Source organism: Oncorhynchus gorbuscha, linkage group LG01 (assembly GCF_021184085.1).
Source record: "Oncorhynchus gorbuscha isolate QuinsamMale2020 ecotype Even-year linkage group LG01, OgorEven_v1.0, whole genome shotgun sequence".
Classification (NCBI taxonomy): Eukaryota; Metazoa; Chordata; class Actinopteri; order Salmoniformes; family Salmonidae; genus Oncorhynchus; species Oncorhynchus gorbuscha.
In genome coordinates, this window is record NC_060173.1 from 66,576,800 (window position 1) to 66,602,303 (window position 25,504).

Sequence of the window (25,504 nt, forward strand, 5' to 3'; positions counted from 1 at the left end):
TACACTTAGGTTGGAGTCATTAAAACTTGTTTTTCAACTACACCACAAATTTCTTGTTAACAAACTATAGTTTTGGCAAGTCGGTTAGGACATCTATTTTGTGCATGACACAAGTGATTTTACCAACAATTGTTTACAGATTATTTCACTGTATCACAATTCCGGTGGGTCAGAAGTTTACATACACTAAGTTGACTGTGCCTTTAAATGCTTGGAAAAATCCAGGAAATTATGTCATGACTTTAGAAGCTTCTGAGGCTGATTGACATCATTTGAGTCAATTGGAGGTGTACCTGTGGATGTATTTCAAGGCCTACCTTCAAACTCAGTGCCTCTTTGCTTGACAGCATGGGGAAAGCAAAAGAAATCAGCCAAGACCTCAGATTATTGACCCCCACAGGTCTGGTTAATCCTTGGGAGCAATTTCCAAATGCCTGAAGGTACCACACTCATCTGTACAAACGATAGTACGCAAGTATAAACACCATGGGACCACGCTGCAGTCATTCCGCTCAGGAAGGAGACTCGTTCTGTCTCCTAGAGATGAATGTACTTTGGTGCGAAAAGTGTAAATCAATCCCAGAACAACAGCAAAGGACCTTGTGAAGATGCTGGAGGAAACAAGTACAAAAGTATCAATATCCACAGTAAAACAAGTCCTACGTCGACATAACCTGAAAGGCCGCTCAGCAAGGAAGAAACCACTGCTCCAAAACCGCCACAAAAAAGCCAGACTACGGTTTGCAACTGCACATGAGGACAAAGATTATACTTTTTGGAGAAATGTCCTCTGGTTTGATGAAACAAAAATAGAACTGTTTGGCCATAATCGCCATTTGTAGGAAAAAGGGGGAGGCTTTCAAGCCGAAGAACACCATCCCAACCGTGAAGCACAGGGGTGGCAGCATCATGTTGTGGGGGTGCTTTGCTGCAGGAGGGACCAGTGCTCATCACAAAATAGATGGCATCATGAGGCAGTAAAATTATGTGGATATATTAAAACAACATCTCACGACATCAGTCAGGAAGTTAACGCTTGATCGCAAATGCGTCTTCCAAATGGACAATGACCCCAAGCATACTTCCAAAGTTGTGGCAAAATGGCTTAAGGACAACAAAGTCAAGGTATTTGAGTGGCCATCACAAAGCCCTGACCTCAAATCCCATAGAACATTTTTGGGCAGAACTGAAAAAGCATGTGTGAGCTAGGAGGCCTACGAACCTGACTCAGTTACACCAGCTCTGTCAGGAGAAATGGGACAAAATTCACCCAACGTATTGTGGGAAGCTTGTGGAAGGCTACCCAAAATGTTTGACCCAGGTTAAACAATTTAAAGGCAACGCTACCAAATACTAATTGAGTGTTTGTAAACTTCTGACCCACTGGGAATGTGATGAAAGAAATACAAGCTGGAATAAATCATTCTCTCTACAAATTTTCTGACATTTCACATTCTTAAAATAAAGTGGTGATCCTTGCTGACCTAAGACAGGGAATTTTTACTAGGATTAAATGTAAGGAATTGTGAAAAACTGTGATTAAATGTATTTGGCTAAGGTGTATGTAAACTTCCAACTTCAACTGTATTTATGTAGCTATTTAGCAAGCTAAAAACAAGGAGTCTAGTGTGGATGATTTGCCAACTTCTCCCCCCCATATAATTTTCTGTGGCTACAGCTAGAGATCCAAGTGTCATTTGGTTAACTAGCAAGAAATGTGAATCACTTTGTTAGCATGCTAGGCTGACTGTTTCCATAACGCTTAGTTGTCAATCAAGTGTATTTGGCATCGATCAAATGGGTTCCCATTCTATCGTCAAAATGTGGTTTTGGACAAGCATGCATTGGCAAGCTGCAGACGGGCGAGCAGGTTATTATTCCCCATCGTTTATAACTGTAAACACACAGTCCAGTTCAAAGTAAATAATGATAGGTCTGAAAACCCACTAAATATTGTCGGTAACACTGCCCATGTGGCAAAGGGCTTATTTACATATAGGCCTGCTGTATAGCTCTGATTGGCAATGGCACACCGGTCTGTGTCGACTCCGATCCTAGCCAAGACATATGTATAATTTACTGCAGTGTCTATTAACTGTCCCAAACGCATGGCTGCGTTTCCACTCTTTATTTCTATAGAAGTTTCACAAATGGCTTACTCTACGTCATTCCCAAACATTCTACGAATTGAATAACATTTTTAAATTACCATATCTATTTTCTTGCTTGTCAGATGTTTTTTAAAAGCTTCATATTCTTCCTGGGGCTGTATATTGAGCTGATTTTTATAAGATTTCATGTTGCTAAAACGCTGTCAGTTCCACTTTAAAAGTCAGGCCATAACCCTTCATTTGCATTTGAGAGGGGTTACATTTTCTTAGGCCCATCTGTCAGCTGTATTTTTTTATTTATTTTCCCCTTATTTTACCAGGTTAGTTGACTGAGAACACATTCTCTCATTTACAGCAACTACCTGGGGAATAGTTACAGGAGAGAGGAGGGGGGATGAATGAGCCAATTGTAAACTGGGGATGATCTGTATACCAAAACAAGTGGCGGGATGGCCATTTGGTTGTTTTTTGAATCACACAATGAAACTTTAATTTAATAATATTATAATAACTGATTGCATTTATATAGAGGAGAGGTGAAGTGTGATACTATGTGGCAATTAGGAACGAAGGGGTAATTAGGTGGCAATGATGGAAATGGGGCTAAATTGGGAATTTAGCCAGGACACCGGGGTTAACACCTTACGATAAACACTCTTACTCTTGTATATATGCATTCACATTGATCCCCGCATTATGTAACTGTAATGTTGAAACCGGTCCATTTAGCAAAACTGTTTGGCCAAAGATTTATCAAATCAAGCTGAGGTTTTTGGGATTGAAAGGGAAAATGGCTCTTAATGCTTAGTAGTCTGCTCTGAACCGTGGGTTGCTTTTCCTTCTCTGGAAACTATTATGTTATGGTTTTATAATTCTCTCTTCTCTCTCTCACTCCCCTTAACTTAATGTGGGCTATGAAGGATGTGTGGGGGGAGGGGGACTGGTGTTGATGGGCATCCAGGAGATATCCTTGTATGGGAACAGTCTGCTGAATTGGATCTTCCCAGAATGTGGATGTCTGGCTCCCATACCAGGACTCCCAAGGAGTGCCAGCTAAGCAGAACTTTCTGGTTTAAGGTCATAATCAATTTAGTTTAATGTAATCCTAGGGACATGCTAATCCTGTGTTTTATATAAAACCTCTCAAATATCGGTCTACTTGTAAAGTTATTTCATTTTTAGAACCCTTACACAGACTCAAACTTGGCTCAATCTGTCTACACTAAAGATCACATTGAAAAGAACAACATAAATATCTACTGTATCTATAGCAGGCTACAATTGAAGTACAAAAAGATAATGTGCAAAACATTGTTTTTTATTAGTTTGCACGAAATAAAATTCCGAGTTAAATTGCTTTTATTGACATAGCATATAAATGCTATCATATTTTTTATAAAAAAAAAAAACATGTTAACACTTGCACATCTCACATCTAGCCTTCATTGTAAGGTAGTTCTATTTCCAGGTGCGTATCTTCCGGATCTATAACCAGAGGGGTCTTGAATGGAACCTTGAGAGACGATGCTGCCACACGCCTCCATGCAACTAGCTAGGACTTTGCCCATGGTGCGGATATCCTCGCCATTCAAATCAGGAAGGCACAGGATATATACCAAGTCCCTGGGATGACTGTAAGTCGCTTTGGATAAAAGCGTCTGCTAAATGGCATATATTATTATTATTATTATTTGGGCTTTCAGAGGAGGACAGATTTAACAGATATAAAATGTATATCCCATTGCTAATGCCTCACAGCTGTACTGCTGTATCTCTGAGGCACCATCTTGCTGACCCGGGCATAGCTACAAAGCAGCAGCCTTCCTATTCTGACTCCTGAGAACCGTGCACAGTTCGAAAAGCATGACCCCATATCATGGCATAAGTCTGTTAACCAGGGGTGTATTCAGTGAAAGGTTCAGAACCTTGCAGAACTGGGATAGCTATAGTTAAGTTTTTTTTAATTGGGAGAACAAATATTTACTTTGGAGGTAACTACTACTATTTGACCACCGATCTCAGAAAGAAACTACTTTTTTAATACATATATAAGAAAGGAACTACTTAAACAAACATTTGAAACAGGTCACTTCCTGAGATCTGTTTCAACATTTCAGAAACTGTTGGATTGGCTGTGTTCAACTAATGCCAGGGCAAACTATCCAAACAGATCCTCAAGGAAGGTGGATCCTTTTAAATATGCTATTGGACCAAAAACAGATTTAGCTAATTCATCTATATGGTCCAAATAATGATAATCCACAATTCTATTGAGCTCACAAGCAACAAATTACTCAATTATTATGGTGGAAGATTATAATACGGTTTTAAGTACCACAATGGAAATCACACTAAAACCTATCACCGTCATACAATTAGGGAAATTACAAATATCATGGACACATTAGAACTAGTGCCTTCGGAAAGTATTCAGACCCCTTGACTTTTTCCACATATTGTTAGGTTGCAGCCTTATTCTAAAATTGATTTTAAAAAATGTTTTTGTCAGGTCAGGCACAGCAATTTTCAAGTCTCTCCAGAGATGTTCAAGTCTAGGCTCTGGCTGGACTTGCTGAGGATTTTTAAATTTTATTTAACCCATTTTAGGACAAGGCAGTAACTTAACAAAATGTGGAAAGAGTGAAGGGGTCTGAAAACTATCCGAAGGCACTGTATGGAGGCTTAAAAATCCTGACCTAGTGAGATATACAATACCAGTCATAAGTTTGGATACACCTACCCATTCAATGGTTTTCCTTTATTTTTACTATTTTCTACATTGTAGAATAGTGGTGAAGACATCAAAACAATGAAATAACACATATGTAATCATGTAGGAACCAAAAAAGCTTTAAACAAATCAAAATATATTTTGTATTTGAGATTCTTCAAAGTAGCCACCCTTTGCCTTTGATAGCTTTGCAGACTCTTGGCATTCTGTCAACCAGCTTCACCTGGAACGCTTTTCCAACAGTCTTGAATGAGTTCCCACATATACTGAGCACTTGTTGGCTATTTATCCTTCACTCTGCGGTCCAACTCATCCCAGACCATGTCAATTGGGTTGAAGTCAGGTGATTGTGGAGGCCAGGTCATCTGATGCAGAACGCCATCACTCTCCTTCTTGGTCAAATAGCCCTTACACAGCCTGGAGGTGTTCTGGGTCATTGTCCTGTTGAAAAACAAATAATAGTCCCACTAAACGCAAACCAGATGGGATGGCGTATCACTGCAGAATCCTGTGGTAGCCATGCTGGTTAAGTGTGCCTTGAATTCTAAATAAATCAGACAGTCTAAATAAATCAGACAGTGTCACCAGCAAAGAACCTCCACACAATCACACCCCCTCCTCCGTGCTTCACGGTGGGAACCACACATGCAGAATTAATCTGTTTACCTACTGTGTCTCAGACATGGCGGTTGGGAAAAAAAATCTCAAATTTGGACTCATCAGACCAAAGGACAGATTTTCACCGGTCTAATGTCCATTGCTCGTGTTTCTTGGCCCAAGCATGTCTCTTCTTATTATTGGTGTCCCTTAGCAGTGGTTTCTTTGCAGCAATTTTGAATGTGAACACCTGATTTATGTGAATTCACCCTACTTGTTTCTAAACCTTGTAAATTATTGCATTTGTTTTAGCATCTACTGTATACAGTTTAAGCATTTGCATTTTATGTACGATTACACATTTTCCATGCTTACACATTACTGCTCTTCCATTTAATTCAATCACTAAAACTTTTTTATCAATGTTGTTGATGTACACATTCAGTGTTTATATGATTTGCTGGTCTACAATTTTATCCCTGATGTCCTTACACAGCTCTCTTGTCTTTGTGGAGAGGTTGGAGTATGTTTCATTGAGTGTATGGACAGGTGTCTTTTATACAGGTAACAAGTTCAAACAGGTGCAGTTAATACAGGTGGATGTATTGAAGCAACATCTCAAGACATCAGTCAGGAAGTTAAAGCTTGGTGGAAAATGGGTCTTCCCAAATGGACAATGACTCCAAGCATATTTCCAAAGTTGTGGCACAATGGCTTAAGGACAACAAAGGCAAGGTACTGGAGTGGCCATCACAAAGCCCTGACCTCAATCCTATAGAAAATGTGTTGGCAGAACTGAAAAAGTGTGTGCGAGCAAGGAGGCCTACAAACATGATTCAGTTACACCAGCTCTGTCAAGAGGAATGGGCCAAAATTCACCCAACTTATTTTGGGAAGCTTGTGGAAGGCTACACAAAACGTTTGACCCATGTTAAACAATTTAAAGTCAATGCTACCAAATACTAATTGAGTGTATGTACATTTCTGACCCACTGGGAATGTGATTGAAGAAATAAAAGCTGAAATAAATTATTCTCTCTACTATTATTTTGACATTTCACATTCTTAAAATAAAGTGGTCATCCTAACTGACCTAAGACAGGGAGATTTTACTAGGATTAAATGTCAGGAATTGTGAACAACTGAGTTTAAATGTATTTGGCTAAGGTGTATGTGAACTTCCAACTTCAACTGTATGTCCAATGTTAGAATTCATCCATTATGCATACATGGAACTTTTCTGTCAGGTTCTACCAACTCTACATGTCCAGTGTAGTTAAGCTACTGTATCAATATGCATGTTGTGCATTATTACTGACACATACTATTGGATTAGTATGCCTCAGAAACGACTGTATATCATTCATGCATGTCACGAGATCCATGTATAGCCAAGATGACCACCAAGTACTTTCTGCAATCCACCATAATGTGAGAGACAGACGAGGGAAACCAATTCCAACTGGCTCAATTGACCCTCATTCAGCCCCCCAAAATCACTTGTTTTCATGTGGGAAATAGACAATTGAATTGTTAACCTTCTCTATGTCTACCTCTGATTCCGCAAACATTCCTAGTTCTCTCTTATTACCTCTTTGGGGTTTAGTTGTGGCAGGGATTCAGACTTCCCCCAGGTTGGAGAACCCACAATCTGCTGAGTTTAAAATCATCATGTTTCCAGCTCCTACCGAGAACTCCCATGCAGCCAGTTGTGAACGAATCGGCATAATGCAGGTTAGAGCTAAACAAGTTAGCTAAAAGTCAGTTTTCAATCAAGAAGCACGTTATGACATTTACCATTCCCTTACCATGGATTGGAAATATGTTACGTTTGTCTTTTATTGTTACAAGCAAGCAAGGCTTTGATATTTGGCAAAAAATAAATAAACATATGGTACCACTTAAAGGAAGCAATAATGCTTCAGTTTTCATCTCCCATTTGATAGCATTTTAGCCTTTGGGCTAGTCATGTTGCTGTATATAAGATTGCTCACATGGCCTCATGGACTTGTTTCCCGGGGCCATGTTTGCAGCTTATGTAAAATATATGTAACCACAGATATGAGCCGTGGCTCTCGGGCTTCATAGAAAGCCTTTATTGATACCAGTGCACCTTCATTACTTTGGATAGCCCGAGGATACGCATGCCTTGGTCCATCCCTGAACATATTACAGGATAGGAAAGGGACTGATTGCCGGCTTACAGAAAAATTGGGCCATTGTCTCCAGTGACTGGTATAGAATAATCAATCTACTGTCTGTCCTATCTACTGTCAGTTTGTCCCTCCATTGGCTTTTCCTATGTCTATTCTTCTGTCTTTACTTCTGTCTGTCCATCCATCCATCCACTACAGCAGGTTTCCCCAACTGTGAATTTGGCCCGCAGGTGATTTTATTTGGCCCCCTAAATTTTCTGGGCAAAAATAAATTATAGCTTTTTTTGGGATGTCAAACCTATGATATTTTATTGATGTCACTTGTTAGATCCACTTCAATCAGTGTAGATTAAGGGGAGGAGACAAGTTAAACAATGATTTTTAAGCCTGGAACCAATTGAGACATGGATTTTGAATGTGTGCCATTCAGAGGGTGAATGCGCAAGACAAAGTATTTAAGTGCCTTTGAACGGGTATGGTAGTAGCTGCCAGGTACACCGGTTTGTGTCAAGAACTGCAACGCTACTCGGGTTTTCACGCTCAACAGATTCCTGTGTGTGTATCAAGAATGGTGCATCACCCAAAGGACATCCAGCTAACTTGACACAACTATGGGAAGCATTGGAATCAAAAATGGGCGAGCATTCCTGTCCCAGTGCCCAGCTGTAGAATGCTTTCGACACCTTGTAGAGTCCATGCCCCGAACAAATTGAAGCTGTTCTGAGGCCTAAGCGGTGGTGCAGCTCAGTATTAGGAAGTTGTGCCTAATTTTTGGTATACTTATTATATGTGATTGTATACAAATTCAAGCAAGGTTTGAAATGATTTTATTTTAGTCTAATATTATATCTGTTTGGGCTTCTTGCGGTCAATTTGCAGTCCACAAATTATTTATAACTATTTTCCGTCCCCCTGACCATCCCCTCAAGAAAAATATCAGCCCTCGGCTGATTCTAGTTGATAATCCCTGCACTATAGCCTCTCTGCCAAGCTATCCATCATTTTCTGTTCATATTTCTCTGTCAATCAATTTATCCATCCATCCTTGTGTATTTTGCAGGGAGCTAAAGACGCAGCTAGAGAAGGAGGACACCAAGAGAGAGCTGCTAGGCACTGGGACCAGCCTGACAGAGTCCCACTGTATCCGCTGCTTGCAGCCCTTCAAGTTCCTTGTCAACAGCAAGCTCCAGTGTCTGGACTGCCAGGTGTACGCCTGCAAAGCCTGCAGCCGCTACAACAAGAAGGAGCGCGGATGGGTATGCGACCCCTGCCACATGTCCAGGTGAGCTGGAGAAACATACTAATACTAACATCTCGTTATAACAACCTTCACGCTAAAATATGCTGACATGCTAGGGCCTGGAGCATCTACAACAAAAAGTATGTCAGCTGGGTGTGCGACTCCTGCCATATGACCAGGTGAACTGAACAAACATGCTAAGGTTTGGACATTAGCACAACAACTGTAATGCTAATATATAGTGCCTTCAGAAAGTATCCACATCCCTTGACTTTTTCCACATGTTGTTGTGTTACAGTCTGAATTTAAAATGGATTTGTTTGTAAAATTTTCTTGAAATGAATTAAAAATTAAAAGCTGAAAATGAAAAGCACTTATTCCACCCCTTTGAAATGGCAAACCTAAATAAGTTCAGGAGTTCAAATTTGTTTAACAAGTCACATAATAATGTGTATGGACTAACTCTGTGTAATAGTGTTTACCATGATTTTTGAATAACTACCTCATCTTTGTGTCCCACATACACAACTATATGTAAGTTCCCAGTGAATTTCGAACACAGATTCAACTACAAAGACCAGGGAGGTTTTCCAATTCCTCGCAAAGAGGGGCACCTATTGGTAAGATGGGTGAAAATAAAAAAGCAGACATGAAATATCCCTTTGAGCATGGTGAAGTTATTAATTACACATTGGATGGCGTATCAATACACCCAGTCACTACAAAGATTCAGACGTCCTTCCTAACTCAGTTGCCGGAAAGGAAGGAAACCACTCAGGGATTTCATCATGAGGCCAATGGTGACTTTAAAACAGTTACGGAGTTGAATAGCTGTGAAGGGAGAAAACTGATGATGGATCAACAACATTGTGGTTACTCCCCAAAACTAACCTAAATGGCAGTGTGAAAAGAAGGAAGTCTGTACAGAATAAAAAATATTCCAAAACATGCATCCTGTTTGCAATAAGGCACTAAAGTAAAAACATCATGCTTGTGGCAAATCCAACACGACACATCAATGAGTACCACACTTCATAATTTCAAGCATGGTGGTGACTGCGCCATGTTATACAGTTGAAGTTGGAAGTCTACAAACACCTTAGCCAAATACATTTAAAATCAGTTTTTCACAATTCCTGACATTTAATCCTAGTAACAATTCCCTGTCTTAGGTCAGTTAGGATCACCACTTTATTTTAAGACTGTGAAATGTCAGAATAATAGGAGAGAATGATTTATTTCAGCTTGTATTTCTTTCATCACTTTCCCAGTGGGTCACAAGTTTACATACATTCAATTAGTATTTGGTAGCATTGCCTTTAAATTGTTTAACTTGGGTCAAGCCTTTTGTGTAGCCTTCCACAAGCTTCCCACAATAAGTTGAGTGAATTTTGGCCCATTCCTCCTGACAGAGCTGTTGTAACTGAGTCACGTTTATAGGCCTCCTTGCTCGCACACATCAAAATATCCACATAACTTTACTGCCTCATGATGCCATCTATTTTTTGTGAAGTGCACCAGTCCCTCCTGCAGCAAAGCACCCTCACAACATGACGCCACCACCCCCGTGCTTCACGGGTTTGGATGGTGTTCTTCGGCTTGCAAGCCTTCCCTTTTTCCTCCAAACATAACAATGGTCATTATGGCCAAACAGTTCTATTTTTGTTTCATCAGACCAGAGGACATTTCTCCAAAAAAAGTATGATCTTTGTCCCCATGTGCAAACCGTAGTCTGGCTTTTTTATGGTTTTGGAGCAGTGGCTTCTTTCTTGCTGAGCGGCCTTTCAGGTTATGTCGATATAGGACTCGTTTTACTGTCGATATAGGACTCGTTTTACTGTGGATATAGATACGTTTGCACCTGTTTCCTCCAGCATCTTCACAAGGTCCATTGATGTTGTTCTGGGATTGATTTGCACTTTTCGCACCAATGTATGTTCATCTTTAGGAGACAGAACGCGTCCTTCCTGAGCAGTATGACGACTGCGAGATCCCATGTTGTTTATACTTGCGTACTATTGTTTGTACAGATGACCGTGGTACCTACAGGCATTTGGAAATTGCTCCCAAGGATGAACCAGACCTGTGGAGGTCTACAATTTTAAGCTAGTTTTAATGACTCCAACCTGAGTGTATGTAAACTTCCGACTTCAACTGTGTGTATGCTTGAAAATCGCAAGGACTAAACAAAATTTGAAGATATCAACAGAATAGAGCTAAGCACAGGCAAAATCCTAAAGGAAAACCTGGTTCAGTCTACTTGCCAACAGACACTAGTTCCCATAGTAATTTGTTTTGGATCCATAACTAAATCAACATCTGCATTTTGAAAGAGTATTTGTATCATTATTTTATTAATGAAATCATAACGGTGCTGATGATGAAATACAGTACTGTACAGTATATGCTTTTATATTTGGATTATAAAGCATTTTGAAAATATAAGCCACCTGCATTTGTTTATTAGGCTACTGTGCAGTCTGACAAGTAAACATGGGAAAGTGCCTAATTCCTTTCATAAGGGAGAGCAGGCCTTGTCCAGACTTTCTTGGTTACCTCAAGTACCTTAAATAATGGCTGTACTAGAGAATGCGGGAGACCGGGGTTCAATTCCCTGACTGGGAGTAAGGAGTAGGCTCTCCTTGTAAATAAGAATTTGTTCTTAACCTCTTTAGAGGTTAACCTCTAATTCCATATGTGTTATTTCATAGTTGTGATGTCTTCACTATTATTCTACAGTAGAAAATAGAAAAATAAAGACTAATCCTGGAATGAGTAGGTGTGTCCACACTTTTGATTGGTACTTGCTTAATTAATTTGATTAATATTATGGGGTTTCTATTCCAAGAAAAAATTGGAATGGTTTCCGTTAGGATGGAACGAAAAATATGGCGTTGTACAACGTGATGGTCGGCAGTACAGTACTGGGCTAATTAGCTAAAGAATCCCCATGTCTTGCAGGCAGGACACACGTGGGAGACAGGGCTTCAATTCCCAGATGGGGAGGAAGGAATAGGTTGTCCTTGAAAATAAGAATTTGTTCTTAACCTCTCTGGGATATGTGGGACGCTAGCGTCCCACTTGGCCAAAAGCCAGGGAAAATGCAGAGCGCCGAATTCAAATAAATTACGATAAAAATCTAACTTTCATTAAATCACATAAGCAATATAGCAAATTAAAGCTACACTTGTTGTGAATCCAGCCAACATGTCAGATTTCAAAAAGGCTTTTCGGCAAAAGCAAACAATGCTATTATCTGAGGATAGCACCTCTCGGCGAAAGCAAACGATGCTATTATCTGAGGATAGCACCTCCGTAAACAAAAAGAGAAACCATATTTCAACCCGGCAGGCACGACACAGAACGCGGGAAATAAAAATATAATTCATGCCTTACCTTTGACGAGCTCCTTTTGTTGGCACTCCAATATGTCCCATAAACATCACAAGTGGTCCTTTTGTTCGATTAATTCCGTCGATATATATCCAAAAAGGCGCGTTTGATCCAGAAAAACACCTGTCCCAACTTGTGCAACGTGACTACAAAATATCTCAAAAGTTACCTGTAAACTTTGCCAAAACATTTCAAACTTCTTTTGCAATACATCTTTAGGTATTTTTTAACTCAAATAATTGATACAATTGAAGGCGGGATGATCTGTGTTCAATACAGGAAGAAAACAAACTGTAGCTAGCTTTCTGGTCACGCGCCTCTATCTAACAGTACGCTTCAAGTGACTCTCGTTCAAGATGGCCGTACTTCTTCATTACACAAAGGAATAACCTCAACCAATTTCTAAAGACTGTTGACATCCAGTGGGAGCGATAGGAACTGCAAGAAGGTCCCTTAGAAATCTGGATTCCCAATGAAAACCCGTTGAAAAGAGTGACCTCAAAAAAAAGATGAAATTCTGAATGGTTTGTCCTCGGGGTTACGCCTGCTAAATAAGTTATGTTATACTCACAGACATGATTCAAACAGCTTTAGAAACTTCAGAGTGTTTTCTATTCAAATTGACTAATAATATGCATATCTTATCTTCTGGGGATGAGTAGCAGGCCGTTGAATTTGGGCATGCATTTCATCCGGATGTAAAAATACTGCCCCCTGTCACAAAGAAGTTAACTGACTTGCCTTATTAAAGGTTACACTAAGAGCATAACATTTCTGCACCCTATTTTTTTTATTCTAGTCTAACCAACCTTATTCACCCAAACAGTTATTAAGTGAAAATAAAAATCTCATTGATTTCTCAAGACCAGTCCCCATGCTTGTTTCAGAGCAGAGCGAAACAGTGCTAGAATAGATTTAGGCTATTGCTTCAAATCCTATTGCTTCTAGCTTCATTATGCTATTTAATTAAATAAATAAGGCCTACAGCACATTACTCAACACTATTGAGTATCATGTTGCCAATGGTAGGCCTACAGTATATTGAAAAATATGACGTGACACTCCGCCAATAATTACATATAGAGGATTGGAAGATTCTAAATTAAAAACAAATGCCACCATGGGTCTCCCTGTTGCGGCTGGCACAGGTATCGAACCTGCATCTGTAGTAACACAGCTTGCATTGCTATGCAGTGTCTTAGACTGTTGCGCCACTCAAGCGCTGTACAACATGACCGGTTGGGAGTGGTCTACAGTATTACAGTAAGAGCAAAATAATCCTAACAAAATAAAATAATAAAAACCTTTGTGTAACAACAGGTTTAGTAAGTAATGCTGAAGTCGTGCAGAATTATCAGTTTCTATTTAGGTTTATGTCGCCCATTCATTGTCAGTTAGAGACACAGTAGGACCCAAAAGCATAATCAGTGCTCTAACTCCCCCTTGTGCTGTTCTGGAGCAATGAAGTGGTGACGCAGGGTACGGTACTAAACCACAAATTACCTCTAAGTCCTGCGGCGTAAGCTCGCAACTTTTAAAGGAGGAACCACTGTATTTTTCATATAAAGTTCCTCTCCCAATTCCTACTCAAGGTCTGAGGGCATCCATCCATCCCTCTGACAAATCTCCCACACACCTGGTCTGATGCATTTTGCAAACTCGCATACTGTATATCTAACATACTGTGTGTGATCCAAGTACTGAAATGCTTACCCTACTCACTTGGGAGAGTGGGGTAAGTTCAGCCTAAGGGTTTGTTGAGACACCCCTTGTTTCTAGGAAACTATACGCAAAATTAATAATATGAACAAATATTTTGGAAGAGGTCATAATTTCATGCATTCTGTGAAGGAAAAAATCACATGGGGAAAAAGTGGTAAACAAGTTAGGTCCAAAAAACTGATTTCCACCATCAAATGAATTATTTGGGGTACAGGTTTCATGATTCTTGTATGTGAACCAAAGTAAATACTGTAGTTTTGTAAACTGTTCTATACATCAGTTGGTGTATCTATAAGCTTCAATATGAAGTCCTAAACATAACATGAAAGTGCATCTTTGTAGCTTTTTAGGCTAATATAGTAAAAAAGCTTTGCTGTGGGGCAAGTTGAGCCAATGGAAAGTTGAGCAAATTGAAGTGTTTTCTTCCCAGGTTTAAATGCAAGGCATTATCACTGGGATACGAGGTAACACCATGGCCTGGCCTATGTTAAAAGTGTTAAAACAGTACAAGTGTTTGTTAGGTGTTAAGCCTATGATAAGTTTTAAACCTGTGTTAAAAGATGCTTAAAATGACTAAAAGACAAAGTGATTCTGATTTTGTGTTCAATTGTGTTTGGGAAATAAAGATAGACATGGGTTTTAAAAAGGCTGTGGTAATATTTGATTCAGTATATACATTTGTAGGTGTGCTCAACTTAGCCCATACCCAGGATAAGGTATGTTTTAAAAACTATTAATGTAGATATCTTTGTTAGAAAGGATACTATATTTCCCTTGACATAGTGATGCGTTAATGTACAACAACAAAAAAGGCTCAACATATAGCAATAACATACTCCTAGAATAGCTGCTTCAGATTTAAACCTTGGAGCCATACAGTAACTTAGTGTTTATCTATTAAATCTGTCAATGTCTGTCCTTGCTCTGTCCATCCATCTGTCTGTATAGCCAGTCATCATTGAAGTCCTCTCTCTCTCTCTCTCTCTCTCTCTCTCTCTCTCTCTCTCTCTCTCTCTCTCTCTCTCTCTCTCTCTCTCTCTCTCTCTCTCTCAGGGTCCTCAAGATTGGCACTTTGGAGTGGTACCATGAGAATGTGCGCTCCCGTTTCAAGCGCTTTGGCAGTGCCAAGGTGATGCGCTCGCTCTACAAGAGGTTGAGTGGCGATCTCAGCGCCTCCCAGAGTGACCTGAGAGGTGGGTACTATGGGTTCCATGCCCACACCTGAACAAACCCTTAGGAGACCCCATCACCCCTGTATAAACTCTTAGGAAACCCCGTAGCACACGGCAGCAGTGCTATGGAGCCCACTAGGTACAGTAGGGAGTTTATTGTTGCTCAAGATCTGCTGAAGCTTATTGTTCTAAATACACAATAAATGAAAAGCTTTATACAGTGGCTGGATGTTAATAACCTCTTGTCATGGTGGATGGAATGTATTTACTGTAGGCTGCATCTATGGTATAGAAAATATCACCCAGAATGATTACAATGTCAGGCCATGTCAGTATTGCGGTGTATGCATCACCATGTTAACTCTGGAATCGGAAATGATTTCAATCACTGGTCGTCATTTTTTGTAAACACAACTCATAAAATGATGGTGTTTATAACAGCCTATGCAGGCATTTTAAATGTCACCAAAGCACATTTTAAACCAATTCCCATCTCAACTTACCATTTACACTCTATAAATCCAACATTTGCATGATATCTAACACGGGAGCTTTTGTAATCTGTTAAAGTAACATTTTACCCATCTTTGCATAGTGCTTTTCGGGTGTGTGGAAGATTTACATGCAAACTTGACTGGAGTGATACACATGACTAATGTGTCCCACTCTGTGAATTCTGAATCATAGGAAATAAGTTTTTCTTTCTTTCTCTCTTTTCAGTCAGTAAGCCCTTCTCAGGGAGCTGCCTGCCAAATAGGACAGAGGGACTTAATCTTTTCCATCTTTTCTGTTTTTCTGGCTTCCTACAACTGTGTGTGGAGCCGTGTTAAGAGTACTGGAGCACAAAGGCCTGGATTCAGTCTAAATGTCGTGCCATTTTATCCTCCACTGACCAACAATGTTAGAGAAACTTTGCCTCCGTTGGTCCCTATATGACTTGGTCAGTTCCGGACGTTGCCTACGTTACCAGACTTATTGACATAGCAATGAAACGCTTTGTGTATGTTTGTCTGACATGTTTAAAGTTTAACGCAGTGACGATCGGGTTTAATCAAAGCAAAACTGACATGTTATTTGCCTGATGTTAACTATACAATGGAGCTTACCTGCTAGCAACACCCAAGGCATCTTTAAAACGATGAGACCTACGATGTCTTGGCCCTGATGAGTTTGTGACATTGCTTAAAGGAAAAGGAAATCATGCAAATATGAATTATAGGGAAAAGAGTTAAGTCACTATGGAGGATTGTGGGTAGGACGAGGAGGGAGCTGGTTGGCTGGATCCAGCAGTCTGTGTGATTGCATGATCACGTCTTGCTCTGTGTCTGAAATGTCATGTCTATGGTTGATCCAATCCTGCAGAGTTCAATTGGCCAGATACAGGGCAAAAGAGAACAGACACCGGTTTTGCTTTTTTGTTAAATTAGTAACACACATTTAGGCAAATGTACATGTACACATGGAAAGATATACACAGAAACACCCACACCTACAAATACAAATACATATACAAACAGATGCATACACAGTCTATACAGAGTCCACATGCAAGCACATACCAATGTGGACATATTGCTTCACACACACACACACATGCTGCATACGCCAGAACAGTGTGCATGTGCACAAACACACAATCCTATCTGACAGTGGTCCATGAGGCCCCCAAAGCTCAGAGGGTGTCAATCCCACACCACTGTCTTCTGGTGTACAGAGAGACTATTACAAAAACTTATGTTGAGACTTTCCATTCTGTTGAGGAGCAAAACTAAATAAGGTTTCTTAACACATGCACAGTACAAGTCTCATTCTTCACATATGAGCATACATTGAAATTTAGCAGCTAAAGCAACAGTGTGTCTTTACATTTTATGTTATGTCATCAAGATTATCTCTGATTGTGCATTTATTTACAAAAGGACCATCATTACTGATGACGTCAGGGGCCTTTCTTTTGAATTGTTTGATTTTACCTCAGATAGTTAGACTTTCTCCCTCTGTCTCTCCCTCCCAGAGCCTCGTGAAGATGACACACACAGCATGCCCGAAAGCCACAGTAAGTAGAGCTCTGTGTCTCTGCACAATTATCAAGTACAATGGCTTTGTCCAGTGTCATTCCATAGACACTCTACCAAGAACGGCTTGTCTCATATTTTACCCTAAAACCTATTAGGTAATGTTTAAAGTGGATGTATTTTTATCGTTTAGATAAGCGCAGTCTGACAGACATAGATATTTACCAGCTAGCCAGAGCACAATTTGGTTATGGCTTAGGAAATCTGATTAAGGTAAAATATTAAATACAACTTCATTTACATTTATTTGATTGAAAAAGACCGCGGCTCTAGGCAGAGCCGTGGGCATTGTAGCTTGGCCACTTACCAAGCGCCCTTTGGGTTGGCTGGCACATAGTTAGCCTGTCACACCCCGACACATTGGCAATGGTGGAAAAAGTACTCAATTGTCATACTTGAGTAAAAGTAAAGATACCTTAATAGAAAATCACTCAATAAAAAGTGAAAGTCACCCAGTAAAATATTACTTGAGTTTTAGTATTTTGAGTATTTGGTTTTAAATGTACTTAAGTATGAAAAGTAAATTGAACTGTTAAAATGTACTTAATTATCAAAAGTAAAATGATTTTTTATTGACAGATAGCAAGGGGGACGCGCCAACACTAAGACATCATTTACAAACGAAGCATTTGTGTTTAGTGAGTCCTCCAGATCAGAGGCAGTAGGGATGACCAGGGATGTTATCTTGATTAATGTGTGATTTGGATCATTTTCCTGTCGAAATGTAGCGAGTACTTTTGGGTGTCATGGAAAATGTAATGTAATAAAAAGTAAAATATTTTCTTTAGGAATGAAGTGAAGTAAAAGTTAACATTGACAAGAATTTACAGTTGAAGTCGGAAGTTTACATTACCTTAGCCAAATACATTTAAACTCAGTTTCACAAATCCTGACATTTAATCCAAGTAAACATTCCCTGTTTTAGGTGAGTTAGGATCACCACTTTATTTTAAGAATGTGAAATGTCAGAATAATAGAAGAGAGAATGATTCAGATTATATTTATTTCAACACATTCCCAGTGGGTCAGAAGTGTACATACACTCAATTAGTATTTGGTAGCATTTCCTTTAAATGGTTTAACTTGGGTCAAAGGTTTTGTGTAGCCTTCCACAAGCTTCCCACAATAAGTTGGGTGCATTTTGGCCCATTCCTCCTGACAGAGCTGGTGTACCTGAGTCAGGTTTGTAGGCCTCCTTGCTCGCACACGCTTTTTCAGTTCTGCCCACAAATTTTCTATGGGATTGAGATGGCCACTCCAATAGCTTGACTTTGTTGTCCTTAAGCCATTTTGCTACAACTTTGGAAGTATGCTTGGAGTCATTGTTCATTTGGAAGATCTACTTGCGACCAAGCTTTAACTTCCTAACTGATGTCTTGAGATGTTATTTCAATATATCCACATAATTTTCCTACCTCATGTTGCCATCTATTTTGTGAAGTGCACCAGCCCCTCCTGCAGCAAAGCACCCCACAACACAATGCTGCCACCCCCGTGCTTCACAGTTGGGATGGTCTTCTTCGGCTTGCAAGCCTCCCCCTTTTTCTCCAAACATAACAATGGTCATTATGGCCAAACAGTTCTATTTTTGTTTCATCAGACCAGAGGACATTTCTCCAAAAAGTATGATCTTTGTCCCCATGTGCAGTTGCAAACCATAGTCTGGCTTTTTTATGGCTTTGGAGCAGTGGCTTCTTTCTTGCTGAGCGGCCTTTCAGGTTATGTCGATATAGGACTCGTTTTACTGTGGATATAGATACTTGTGTACCTGTTTCCTCCAGCATCTTCAAGGTCCTTTGCTGTTGTTCTGGGATTGATTTTCACTTTTCGCGCCAAAGTACGTCGCATCTCTAGGAGACAGAATGCGTCTCGTTTCTGAGCAGAATGATGGCTGCGTGGGTCCCATGGTGTTTATACTTGCGTACTATTTTTTTGTACAGATGACCGTGGTACCTTCAGGCGTTTGGAAATTGCTCCCAAGTATGAACCAGACTTGTGGAGGTCAATTTTTTTTATTTTTTAGGTCTTGGCTGATTTCTTTTAATTTTCCCATGATGTCAAGCAAAGGGGCACTGAGTTTGAAGGTAGGCCTTGAAATACATCCACAGGTACACCTCCAGTTGACTCAAATGATGTCAATTAGCCTATCAGAAGCTTCTAAAGCCATGACATCATTTTCTGGAATTTTCCAAGCTGTTTAAAAGGCAGTCAACTTAGTGTATGTTTACTTCTGACCCACTGGAATTGTGATATATGAATTATAAGTTAAATAATCTGTCTGTAAACAATTGTTGGAAAAATTACTTGTGTCATGCGCAAAAGTAGACATCCTAACCGACTTGCCAAAACTATAGTTTGTTAACAAGAAATTTGTGGAGTGGTTGAAAAACTAGTTTGAATGACTCCAACCTTAGTGTATGTAAACGTCTGACTTCAACTGTATGTAGTAAAGTACAGATACCCCAAAGAACTAGTAGTTTAAAATATTTTTACTGAAGTACTTTACACCACCGCACATTGGTATGCCAACAGAGGTATTCGAGTCCGGGACGTTTTAGGTCAATTAGAGTGTTGTGGAATTTATTAGAGGGCAACTTGGTGTATTTTTTTTGTGTGTGTGCACGTGCATGAGTGTGATAGCATGTGTGAGCATGTGCACGTGTGTTTTAAGCATCTACTGTGCCATTTGCTTGCTGCACGGCCATTACTTAATTTGCACGATCTTAACTTTTACTATCTTTCAGTTTTTAGTTGTTTATTTTTTTGCTGAGCAGAGCAGCTGCTCATCCTTAAATCTTCTCCCACTTAGCATCTATTTTTTTCCCCTCACTCTCTCTATTCCTCTCTCTCTCTCGCTCTCTCTCTTTTCCTCTCCCTGTCTCCTTGTGTCCTCTGATTCAATAAGCGCAGGATCCAGTAGAACAAAATGTTACTGAGAAAAGCAAGTCACTCATAAACACACTCATAAAAAGAGACTGAGAAACACATTGTGTGCTCACACTTTACCTACTTGTGCTGCTTTCGTGCTGGCAGACAGAAGCACCATATGTTTTGCTCTCTGACGTGTGTTTCTTAAAAGTTCACTTAGCTCCTGCATTTCCATTACCGTATCTATTTAGAGAGCTATAAAAAGAAACAAAACTATACAGCTACAACATAGAAAAGAAAAGCACATTTGCGCTAATGCTAAATTAGTTTTTGCTAATATGATAATGTTTTTTTTTACGTACAGTAGCGCTGGACGATATGGCCAAAACTTCATATCCCTATATAGGTAATTTCATAATCCGATAATGATACGTATCAAATCAACTTCCGGCGCCGACAGAGATGGCCGCCTCGCTTCGCGTTCCTAGGAAACTATGCAGTATTTTTTTTTTTACGTGTTATTTCTTACATTGGTACCCCAGGTAATCTTAGGTTTCATTACATACAGTCTGGAGGAACTTCTCAATATAAGAGCAACATCAACTCATCATCAAAACAACAACGTCGTAAAAGGGGCAAACGAAGCGGTCTTCTGGTCAGGCTCCGGAGACGGGCACACTAGGCACCACTCCCTAGCATACTACTCGCCAATGTCCAGTCTCTTTGACAACAAGGTTGATGAAATCCGAGCACGGGTAGCATTCCAGAGAGACATCAGAGACTGTAACGTTCTTTGCATCACAGAAACATGGCTCACTCGAGAGACTCTATCAGAGTCGGTGCAGCCAGCTGGTTTCTTCACGCATCGCACCGACAGAAACAAGCATCTTTCTGGTAAGAAGAGGGGCCTTATGCCTTATGATTAACGAGACGTGGTGTGATCATAACAACATACAGGAAATCAAGTCCTTCTGTTCACCTGACTTAGAATTCCTCACAAGCAAATATCGACCACATTATCTACCAAGGGAATTCTCTTCGATTATAATCACAGCCGTATATTACCCTCTCAAGCAGACACATCGATGGCCCTGAACAAACTTTATATGACTCTATGTAAACTTGAAACCACGTATCCTGAGGCTGCATTCATTGTAGCTGGGGATTTTAACAAGCCTAATCTGAAAACAAGACTCCCTAAATTCTATCAGCATATCGATTGCGCAACCAGAGCTGGTAAAACCCTGGATCATTGTTATTCTAACTTCCGCAATGCATATAAGGCCCTCCCCCGCCCTCCTTTCGGAAAAGCTGACCACGACTCCATTTTGTTGCTTCTAGCCTACAGACAGAGACTAAAACAAGAAGCCCCCGCGCTCAGGTCTGTTCACCGCTGGTCCGACCAATCTGATTCCACGCTTCAAGACTTTTTCAATCACGTGGATTAGGATATGTTCCGTATTGCGTCCAACAACAACATTGACGAATACGCTGATTCGGTGAGCGAGTTCATTAGAAAGTGCATTGACGATATTATACCCACAGCAACGATTAAAACATTCCAAACTAGAAACTGTGGATTGATGGCAGCATTCCCGCGAAACTGAAATCGCGAACCACTGCTTTTAACCAGGGCAAGGTGACCAGAAACATGACCGAATACAAACAGTGTAGCTATTCCCTCCGCAAGGCAATCAAACGAGCTAAGCGTCAGTATAGAGACAAAGTAGAGTCGCAATTCAATGGCTCAGACTCAAGAGGTATGTGGCAGGGTCTACAGTCAATCACGGATTACAAAAAGAAAACCAACCCCATCACGGATCAGGATGTCTTGCTCCCAGACAGACTAAATAACTTTTTTTAAACGACTACCTTCCGACTAACTTCCGACATCATGAAATGCTTTGAGAGTCTAGTCAAGGACCATATCACCTCCACCCTACCTGACATCCTAGAACTACTCCAATTTGCTTACCACCCCAATAGGTCCACAGACGATGCAATCGCAACCACACTGCACACTGCCCAAACCCATCTGGACAAGAGGAATACCTATGTGAGAATGCTGTTCATCGACGACAGCTCAGCATTTAACACCATAGTACCCTCCAAACTCTGCATCAAGCTCGAGACCCTGGGTCTCGACTCCGCCCTGTGCAACTGGGTACTGGACTTCCTCACGGGCCGCCCCCAGGTGGTGAGGGTAGGTAACAACATATCCACCCCGCTGATCCTCAACACTGGGGCCCCACAAGGGTGCGTTCTGAGCCCAATCCTGTACTCCCTGTATACCCACGACTGCATGGCCATGCACGCCTCCAACTCAATCATCAAGTTTGCGGACGACACTACAGTCGTAGGCTTGATTACCAACAACGACGAGACGGCCTACAAGGAGGTAAGGGCCCTCAGAGTGTGGTGTCAGGAAAATAACCTCACACTCATCATCAACAAAACAAAGGAGATGATTGTGGACTTCAGGAAACAGCAGACGGAGCACCCCCATATCCACATCGACGAGACAGTAGTGGAGAGGGTTTTGAGTTCCTCGGCGTACACATCACGGACAAACTGAATTGGTCCACCCACACAGACAGCATTTTCTGTAAATTCAATGAATAAATTGTTTATATAAAATGTGGTCACATGTAAAGGCTTATTTGTTATTGCATTTTGAATTATACTCAACAAATAAAAGGTACTTAGTCATATTTGATTAGTTCTCCTTTTATTTAAAACCTTTGCACATTTTCAATTAAGCATGTAACAAAATATAAAATATGAATGTATAAAATCTAAAAAGGTAAATAGAAAACACTTCAACCACATTTGCAAACAAAATAAATAAAGTGTCATGTTTTGTCTTAGATTGTCTTGTCATTTTGCTTTTCCTCTGTTCATTTTCCCCCTGCTGGTCTTTTTAGGTTCGTTCCCCTTTTTCTCTCTCCCTTCCTCTCTCTCTTCTCTCTATCGTTCCGTTCCTGCTCCCAGCTGTTCCTATTCCCCTAATCAATCATTTAGTCTTCCCACACCTGTTCCTTATCTTTTCCCCTGATTAGAGTCCCTATTTCTTCCCTTGTTTTCCGTTCCTGTCCTGTCGGATCCTTGTCTATTGTTCACCGTGCTGTGTCTGTGTATCGCCCTGTCGTGTTTTCCTCAGATGCTGCGTGGAGAGCAGGTGTCTGAGTCTGCTAGGTTCAAGTGCCTTCCCGAGGCAACCTGCAGTTCTTGATCGAGTCTCCAGTCTGTTCTCGTCATTACGAGTGGAATTATGTCTTATGTTTGTAGAATTACTTTTCTGGATTAAAGACTCTGTTTTCGCCAAGTCGCTTTTGGGTCCTCATTCACCTGCATGACATAAAGGCCTAAAATATATTATTTTGGGGGGGGAGTTGGCTTGCCAGTTTTGCATGTTATTCACATATCAATTTGCATTTGGTACCTTGGGTTGAGTGTTAGCACCAACTCATGAAAACCCAGTTTCTCAACTGTGTACATTGAGGCCATGTCTTTGCAGATGTAAGTTGTAACGGCAGCTGTTCTCTCCTTCCATCTTTGATTCTTTGCCATATGGTGTGCTGTGGGCAAAAGCCTCTTGCAACGTCTGAGTCGGGGGTTTGTTTTGAGCACTCGACTGTACTGTTTCGCATGATTCTTGCGTAGTCAGTCTCCTATTGGTAAAAAAAAGCAGACATTGAATATCCTTTTGAGCATGGTGAAGTTATAAATTACACTTTGGATGGTGTATCAATACACCCAGTCACTACAAAGATATAGGCATCCTTCCTAACAGCTGCTGGAGAGGATTGAAGCCGCAAAAAAATCTATATTTAATCCATCTTGAATTGAGGATCTATCAACAAAATGTGGAATAAGTCTAGGCTATGAATAATTTCTGAAGGCACTGTACATTAGGGCTGGGCAATATGAAGATGTATATTGTGTGATGTAAAACTATAGACATTTTTCTATCGTTTATTTTTTCGTTTATTTTGTTGTGTCGCAAGTCACACTACGGCAATATTTTTCCCGTGTAGAAGGAAATTTGCAACACAAACAAACATTGACGAGAGTGAATGTGACACAGAGCACGGAGACACGGAGCTCGTACCTAAAAGAGGGGCTACTTCGGTCGCACAGACGTGGTTTAGGCATAAAAAGTCTGACACCGACCACAAACCGTCCTCTGCAAAATATGCCGCAGGCCGGTCCCGACAACAGGCTCAAACATCACTAACCTCTTTTACCACGAAAACCTCCCTGGTCTTTGTGGTTGAATCTGTGTTTGAAATGACCTGCTCAGTTGATGGACCGTACAGATAATTGTATGTGTGGGGTATAGAGATGGGGTAGTCATTTAAAAATCATGTTAAACACTATTAATGCACATGGAGTGAGTCCATGCCACTTATTATGTGACTTGTTAAGCGCATTTTTATTCTTGAACTTATTCATGCTTGCAATAACAAAGGGATTGAATGGCTCAAAAAACATAATTCCACTTTGACATTATAGGGTATTGTGTGTAGGCTAGTGACACCAAATCTAAATGTAATCAACGTTAAATTCAGGCTGTAACACAACAAATTGTGGAAAAGTGAATACTTTCTGAAGGCACTTTATTATGTAATGTGTTTATGCATGTACTTAATGTATTTAAACGTGCACTGTTTTGCCCAGCACAGTTGCTTTTTGAGAGATAATTGAAGTCTTATGGAATTGAAAAAAAAAAATGTAACTCACACGAGACACTTCTCCCTCCTCATCAGATCTCTACGATGAGAACAACATGGACACCATGGCAGATGGACGACACTACAGAATGGTATTGCCCACTCTCAATTCCTGACTTCTTGAATTACAGTCTTACCTTTTTCACACTACCGAGCCAAGCCAAACTATACTGGGCTGGCCTGGGTTCACATACACCAAAGTTGCTGGAACTGTTCGCGAAAGGACAATGTGAGAGAAAATATCAGAGCCAGCACAGTATGGTTCGGGTTGGCCCTATAGTGTTAATCAGTCAATTGTGTCCTTGACTGTTTATGTTGGTGGGTAGAAGACATCCCTCTATGGCAGTGTTTCTTAGCTTGGGTCCTCGGGTGTGCCCGAGTGTTGCACATTTTTATTCCAGCCCTGCGATTCAACTAACAGGGTCACGAGGAATAGTTGAGTCTGTTGTGCTTGTGCTAGGCTAGAACACACATGTGCAACCTTACCCTATGAACAATTATGGGAAACGTTTATTTGTGTTATACTGTACGTTCCATATCCATAAAACAAACACAAAATGTAAAATGAACAGTGACTCATTAGTGTGCATACAGCAGTATATCATTTTAAATGTGGCTGGGTCTTCTCAATGGTAATCCACGCTGAATCATTGAGACCTTGACACATAGTAACATGTATACACAAATGAAAACCTAGTTTCTCTAC

At 40.4% G+C, this 25,504-nt stretch overlaps 1 protein-coding gene across 3 annotated transcripts in view; it reads left to right on the plus strand.

Annotated features, from left to right (window-relative positions):
* LOC124041216 (melanophilin-like) overlaps nucleotides 1-25,504 on the plus strand; it is a 109,749-nt gene that overhangs the window by 32,766 nt on the left and 51,479 nt on the right. For all 3 annotated transcript variants that reach the window (XM_046358551.1, XM_046358557.1, XM_046358567.1), the window contains exons 3-6: nucleotides 8,656-8,877; nucleotides 15,004-15,143; nucleotides 17,137-17,178; nucleotides 24,835-24,890. In XM_046358551.1, coding sequence (XP_046214507.1) covers nucleotides 8,656-8,877; nucleotides 15,004-15,143; nucleotides 17,137-17,178; nucleotides 24,835-24,890 — 460 coding nt within the window. The remainder of the gene's footprint in view (nucleotides 1-8,655; nucleotides 8,878-15,003; nucleotides 15,144-17,136; nucleotides 17,179-24,834; nucleotides 24,891-25,504) is intronic.